The sequence below is a fragment of the Dipodomys ordii genome, unplaced genomic scaffold, assembly GCF_000151885.1.
Source record: "Dipodomys ordii isolate 6190 unplaced genomic scaffold, Dord_2.0 Scaffold171, whole genome shotgun sequence".
Classification (NCBI taxonomy): domain Eukaryota; kingdom Metazoa; phylum Chordata; class Mammalia; order Rodentia; family Heteromyidae; genus Dipodomys; species Dipodomys ordii.
Window position 1 is genome coordinate 2011927 of NW_012267387.1, and position 7965 is coordinate 2019891.

General features: G+C 38.9%; 1 protein-coding gene across 1 annotated transcript; it reads left to right on the forward strand.

Annotated features, from left to right (window-relative positions):
- The first annotated feature begins 298 nt into the window (after positions 1–298).
- On the forward strand, positions 299–7222 carry LOC105998732 (vomeronasal type-2 receptor 116-like). The gene is given in 5 exon segments (XM_013033522.1): positions 299–580; positions 1594–2400; positions 4223–4435; positions 5258–5381; positions 6300–7222. Coding segments are annotated over 5 exon segments (2163 nt in total). The 5' UTR covers positions 299–484.
- Positions 7223–7965: the final 743 nt, after the last annotated feature.

Below are 7965 nucleotides of genomic sequence, written 5' to 3' on the forward strand. Positions count from 1 at the left end.
GCAATAGAATAAGCTTATTCCAAGTTTAATGGACAACAGCTTTTTGCTGTGGTGCATGTAGTAGCAGGGAATAAGAAAGCTTTCTCACAGCTTAAATACATTTCGGAATCTCATTCATGACAAGTTACTTTATATCTTTACCTAATTCTATATACAAGCATAAGACACTATACTTGCATTACATCCTAATTGGGAATATTTTAACATTTATTGGGAGAAAGCCAAGCATTTAATCCATCAAAGTAGTAAATTTTGAAATGCTCCTCCCAAATTTCTATGTTCATTATGCAGGTTTATCTTCAAGAACTATCAGTTTGTTTTGGCCTTGGCTTTTGCTGTTGAGCAGATCAACCAAAACTCTGATCTTTTACATAACTTGACTCTGGGAATTGATATCTATGATGTTCAATTTGGAGCTTGGGCAGTATTTAAGAATCCCTTTATTTGGCTTTTTGGGGAGGACAAGATTCCAAACTACTCCTGCATGAGAAACAGCAAGTCTATAGCAGTACTTACAGGACCCTCAGGAATAACATCTGCCCAGATTTGGACACTGCTGGAACTCTACAGGTTTCCACAGGTGAGGGTAGGAGGAGCAGAGGGATCTAAAAATGTCTAATTTCAGGTGTTAAGAGAATGATAGGTAAAGACTGGATTTACAAATGTATCAAATTTTGTGTTATCAAAGAGTAAGTATTCAAAGATAGTGGGATATCTGTATTTTCACTGTTTGGAACAGGGGATAAAAAAGTAAGAGCAGACAAAAGGAAAATTTGGAGTTTTAGGCCTCATCAAATTTTCTTTTAAAAATCAGGAAATGGAGAATGACTTTAAAGTGTGAAGAAATGTTGAGCTGATGTTGGTGGCTTATACCTATAATTCAGGTACTCATGAAACTTTTATCTCCAATTAATCAGCAGAAAGCAGGAAGTGAATGTGTGGTTCAAATGGTAGAGCAACAGCCTTGAAGGGAAAAGCCAAGGAAGTGTACTGGTGCACACAGACACATATATACACATATGGTATTATGTTGAATGAAATAAAGTTCAGAAAGAGAAAGGGGGAATGTATCCTCTCATATGTGAAAGTTAGATCTAAAATATGAACATGAAATATGAAATAAATATGGAACACATGCATAGCCATTTGCAAATATATATGATCAATCTGACTAATGTTGGGTATATATATATAGGGGTGGTATTCCATGGTTTAACCTCTCTAACCAACTAACAGTATAATAAAATGAATATAAGAAAGCTGACCCATAACTTTTCTGAGGTGGTTAGGTGCTCAGGGGATTTAAAGGGGGAAGGGGATTAGTGGATGGGTGGGCTAATACAACATACTATTCAATATTCACATATGTAAAAATGGAATTAGGGAAGTCAGGGAATGGTGTGGGGTTGATATGGATGGAGTTTAATGACAAATAAATAGATATTTTGTACAGCTATTTAAAATGTATTTTTTCTAAAACAAAAACCTAACTTCCACCTACTTCAAGTGGTTGCTTAATATATATATATCAAGGCTAAGATTGTGATGGACAGCAATATTATTCATGAAGAACCCAATTTTCTTTCCTTTTAGCTTAACTTCGGGCCTTTTGATCATGCCCTGAGTGACCATAACAAGTTCCCTGCTCTCTATCAGATGGCCCCAAAGGACACATCAATAGCTACTGCCATGGTCTCCTTACTGCTTCACTTCAGCTGGAACTGGGTGGGACTATTGACATCAGACGATGACAATGGTTTGTGGATTCTTACTGAACTGAAAGAAGAGATGGCCAAGAACACAGTTTGTGTAGCTTTTGAGCTAGTGATGCCGAACCATTCCCTGTCCCATGTGTTCAAACTTGTAAAAGTTTATAACAAGATTAATAAATCTTTATCAAATGTCCTCATCATATATGGTGATAATGAATCCCTACTAGATTTAATGTCATGTGTTGAGCAATTTTTAATAACAGGCAAAGTTTGTATCATGAACTCACAGTGGCATTTAACCATGAAAAGGAAATATTTCATGCAAGGCTCCTTCCATATACCTCTCATTTTTTCACACTACCATGCAAAAAGTAGTGGATTCACAGATTTTATAAGGGCAGTTAACCCTTACAAATACCCAGAAGACTTTTACCTTGCTTGGTTGTGGTTTCTGTCTTTCAATTGTTCAGTTTCTGACTCTGACTGTGTGACATGGGAGAACTGTCCACATGATGCCTCCTTGGAATGGTTGCCTGGACACATTTTTGACATTGCTATGTCTAAAGAGAGTTACAATATCTACAATGCTGTGTATGTTGTAGCCCAGGCCCTCCACGAGATGCTTCTTCATCAAACAGAAATGACATTAATGGGAGATGGGAAAGGGATGGTACCTTCCCTTGCACAGGTAATGCTTCTGTGTTGGATTTCACATACCATAGGCAAAGTTATTTTCTAATAGTGTTTTTCACAGGATGAAATTAAATATTTAAAGTATCTTTTTTTAAAAAAAATTCAAGAGAAACTATGTTTGTTTAAAAGTCTGTGAGGGCTGGGTGCTGGTGGTTCATGCCTGTAATCCTAGCTACTCAGGAGGCTGAGATTTGAGGATTAAAGTTCAAAGCCAGCTTAAGCAGGAAACTCTATGAGTCTCTTATCTCCAGTTAACCACCTGAAAACCAGAAGTGGTGCTGTGGCTCAAATGGTAGAGCACTCGCCTAGAGCTGAAGAGCTCAGGAACAGTGCCCAGGCCCAGAGTTCAAGTCCCATGACCCCCCCTCCCCCCGAAAAATGTCTAAGATACTGTAGACCTGTGTTCACGTTCTTTCAAAGAAAAACAGGCCTAAGATAAAAATATAATTAAAAAGAAAGAAAAACAAGTCAGTGAAAAGGAGGAAATGTTTCATGTTTCCACCAATTCTTTGTGACCTAGGTCCTCTATTGAGTCTCTTGATGAACCTGACCCTTTGATTTCCTGGCAATGGTCAATTTTCCTTGTGGCTTAGTTGATTTGTCAAATCAGCATGAGTATGCAGAAAAAATTTCTGCCTTACAGACTTGGGGTCTTTGTGTTTCTCATCCAAGACTAATTTATTGGGAGAGTGATCTGCTTTGTGTGTAACACAGGAAGGAGGTGGCTGATTTCTGTGGGTTGGAGTCACTGCAAGTGAGCTTGATTGGGGGTGGGGTTGTGGCATGTCTGAAATCAATGACTTTCCCAGAGAGGCTAGCTCCTGAGGCATTCTTTTGGCCCAGGCTAGAGCTGCTCAGGGCTTTCATGGCCTATTGAATTTTTAAATTTTTTCTAGTGATATTTAGAGATTTTTGTCTTTTTAATTCCTGCAGCTGGGCAAGCTGCAGTTTTAGCCACTATCAGAATGGAATGTCTTTCTTTGCTGTAGAGGCAGGGCTGCCTCTCACAGTAAAGAATGTTGTCCCTCCCTAGGAGGAACTTCCTGTTCCTGGGCAGAACAACCTTCCCTGGTGCAGAGATGGCTCTCACTGGTGAGATTCTTTAGCCCTGTTGAAAAATGGTGCTGCAATTGCTGCTTCTCAGCCCTGAGTTATGTTTGCTGCTCTGGCAGGTCTAATTCCGGCCTTTCTCTGCTGTCGGGAAAGGAGTATCTTCCAAAAGCTCTGTGAAAGAGGGAGGTTGTCTTTTGTGGGCTACTCAAACATTCCCCCCCCCTTCTGCAATCTGCATCCATCTGTGGCCAGCAGGGTGTGGATTTCCACTCCTAATCATCCAGCTCATGTTGGAGGTGCACACTGTCTCAGTGCCTTTGTCCTGGCTTTGTCTGGCCACTCCTGTGGCCACTGCCACCAGCACAGGTGTGTGCTCAAATCTGTCCTCTTAAACAGACTGCTTGAATTTTGCCTCTCTGCCCAAAATCTTTATACTTTTATGGCTCACTTGGACTTTTTCTGGAGTGCTAAATTTGTTTCTTAGAAAGAGCCCAGTTAGACCCCAGCTGCACCTCCGATATTTTCTCAGATCTCCCACTTTCTGTGGGTTTTCTACTTATCTTGCTGCTATGATCTTTGCCATGCAGAAACTCTTCAGTTTGATATCCAATTTATCCATAAACTTTCTTTTGTCCCACTGGTTTGATGTCTGCTAATCTTGAATTATAAGGTAAGGATTAAAGATAATGAAGGGTTTTGCTTCATTCAGGTTTTCTGCCTTATTTCTTGGATTCAAGTCAACATAAGATATGAATGTTTTTTAGCTGCACCCTTTTCTGAAGAACTGTGCTGGAGACAGAGTGCTTGTTGATGATAAAAGAAAATTAGAGCCAGAGTATGATATTGTAAATATTTGGAATTTTCCAGAAGGTCTTGAACTTAAGGTGAAAGTAGGGAAGTATTCTCCATATGCTCCTCATGGTCATCAGCTGTTTTTGTCTGAAGATATGATAGAGTGGGCCATAGGAATGAAAGAGGTGGGTTATATCTAATTGTCATGATTTGAACTACATAGAAGTAATCAAAATAATGCCTGGATTGTATGCTTGTGCTCACTAATGGCCCAGCATTATACATTTAATTATTTACAACTCTAAAGAAATTGTCTTATTCATTGACTTTTGGATGGGAAAGACACAAAGGAACTTAACAGATGGTTTATAAATGTTCATTCATTTCTTATCATAAACATAAATGATACATTATAGCAGTTTTTACACTAAGACAAAATATCTGAGGAATCCATTTATAGGGTTGAAGGTTTATTTTGTTCATCTCTGTGGTTGTTTCATCAACACTTAGCTGACATGTTACTTAGGCATCTATGGTGACATGAATCATTGAAGAAGCCAATGTATGAAGAAAGTCCGTATCTCATGGAAACTGTAAAACAGAGGGGAAGATAGGATGGTGCTGTTTTACCTTACAGCATACTTCAAGGAGGATTCTTCCTCCTTACTCTTCACTATGTCATAGATGAGCAGGAAACAACATATAATACATGAATTCAAAGAAGTTCCATAGTGCTGGTCACAATTACTTACTTTTTCACTGTTAATCTCTAACTTTTAAAAAGCCCCTCACTTCTCAATAGTTCAATAGGCTAGAGACCAGGGCTATAGCACATAAGTCCTTGGTGATCATGTGATGTGGAATCAATAACAGTATTTAATCAACTGACTAGACTTACATGCATAAAAATACTATACTTAATAATCCATTTTTTTTAAAACAATGGAATTTTTGGAGTATTAGGTAAAAGGCTAAAAAGTTTCTGACACATATTTGATTTTCCTCAGACTCCTCACTCTGTGTGCAGTGAGAGTTGTGGTCCTGGATTCAGGAAATCCCCTCAGGAGGGAATGGCTGCCTGTTGCTTTGATTGCACCCCCTGCTCAGAGAATGAGATTGCCAATGGGACAGGTAAGGTCATGACTTGGGGAGAAATTCATATTCTCTCCTAGTGGCCTCCAATCCTTGCAAGTCAATGCAAAAGTTATATATTAGGATTTCAGGGTAAAAGTCTCCCATCCTTCAATTTGTAATTTGTGATATAGGATACTGCTCCTTTTTAAAACACAAATCATGGGTTCTGAATTACATATAGAATTAACGTTTATTCTAGTCTGTTGTATGCATGGTTATTTAACTACTCAGTAATGTAAATTTAACATCTATCATATTGTGTAGCTTTTTAAAGAACAAGGTCTCCTTCTTCAAAATTACCTTCAGATTCCAAAATCTCCCATAGATCCTGCACATCTATTTCTTAGTGCCCAGAACTGTTCCTCCAACAGAGCCAGTGCTCTGGGTTGGGTTTGGTGAAAGAGTCAGGCACAAGTGGTATGCATAGCATGACTTTAGAGCTTTAAAGTGTAATTTTTCTGTTCTCTACTGCTTTGCATGTGAGTAGGTGACACAAATAGAATAACTGCAAAGAAGGGACATCGGGGTCCTATTTATAGTGCACAGAGACATCCAGGGAAGTGCAAACTTTATTATCCACAATTCTGAGTGGGGGTTTGGAGTTGTGCACACAAGGCTGAGAATTATTAGGGCAGCATGAAGAGGTACAGAAAGTTATTAGGAGATTAGAAATGGCAAGGAATATGTGTGATAGTCACTGTGAGTAAAAATGTTTCAAACTTAAAAAAAGAGAATGTAGGAATGACTGTGGGACCATGAATACGTAAAAATAATACTGAACATGTTTGGTAATACTTGGTAATTAGTTGTGTGATACTAATTACTGACATGTTAGAATTATCTCTATGTAGGGATTTCCCAATTTACTTTTAAGTACTGAAAAGGGACTAATGGTTTATTTGATTTCCTTGCCAGATATGGAGCAATGTGTGAAGTGTCCAGATCATCAGTATGCCAACACCGAGAGAAATCAATGTCTCCTAAGAGCTGCAAGTTTCCTGGCTTATGGAGAACCCTTGGGGATGGCCTTGGCCTGCATAGCTCTTTGTTTATCTATACTCACAGCAGTTGTTTTTGGGGTCTTTGTAAAATATCAGAACACCCCCATTGTCAAGGCCAATAATCAGGCTCTCAGCTACATCCTGCTCATCTCCCTCATCTTCTGTTTCCTCTGCTCCTTGCTCTTTATTGGCCGACCCAACATAGTAACTTGCATTCTGCAGCAGACCACATTTGGAGTTGCATTCACTGTAGCAGTTTCCACTGTCTTGGCCAAAACTGTAACTGTGGTTCTGGCCTTTAAGGTCACTTCTCCAGAGAGAAGGATGAGGTGGCTGCTGGTATCAGGAGCTCCTAACTTCATTATTCCCATCTGTACTCTGATCCAGGTGACTCTGTGTGCACTCTGACTGGGGACTTCTCCTCCATTCCTTGACACAGATACACAATCTGAATGCGGCCATGTCATCATTTTGTGTAACAAAGGATCCCTCACTGCTTTCTACTGTGTCTTGGGATATCTGGTTTTCTTGGCCCTGGCCAGCTTCATGGTGGCTTTTCTGGCCAGGAATCTGCCTGATGCCTTTAATGAAGCCAAGTTCCTGACCTTCAGCATGTTGGTGTTCTTCAGTGTCTGGCTCTCTTTTCTACCTGTCTACCACAGTGCCAAGGGGAAGGTCATGGTGGCTGTGGAGGTTTTATCCATCCTGACCTCCAGTGCAGGGCTCCTGGGTTGCATTTTTGCTCCCAAATGCTACATCATCTTGTTAAGGCCAGAGAGAAATTTTCTGCATGGCTTCAGGGACAAAACATATATTGGGAGAAATAAGCCCTCTTAAGATGAAATATATATTTGGTCAAGTGTCTTGGCCAAAACTTGGCCAAGAAGAAGGTTTATATTAAATCTAAATTCTTTTCCCCATTAGATATTAACTTACATTGTGGGAATCACCTCAGTGAATAAGTAACTCTTAATCATTTCTCTTATAATGGTGCAGTCTCTAGTTGTAGCAAAAGCCATGTGAATTTGAATTTTATTCTGTATGTTCCTCTATACTTAATCCCATCACCTCTGGTTGCATATTTTCACTGTTGAACTGTTTTCTAATTTTGCTTTCCTAATCATCTGTCTAACATTTTTTTGGTGCCAGTCATAGGGCTTTAACTTAAAGCCTGGGTTCTATCCCTTAGTTTTTTGCTCAAGGCTAGCTTTGAGACCTAGCTCCACTTTTCTCTGTTTTTTAGCTAGAAATAAGATTCTCATGGACTTTCCAGCCCAGGCTGTCTTCAAACTGTGATCTCTAGATCGTGGCTTCCTGAGTAGCTAGAATTATGGGTATTTTCTAAATTTTAAAGCACATGAAGTTCTTGCCTGCATATCACTATGTTGCTTAATCATAAAATGCATTTCATTAATATTTTCCCCTTAACCAAGTTTCATGTTAATATTACATATAAACATGTGTATACATTATATACATGTTTATATGTATACATAAATTGTTCTGGTATGTTATCAATTAATTTTATAGCTGGTATTACATGAAAATGTTACAGTTCCAATATTTTAATTTTATAAGAA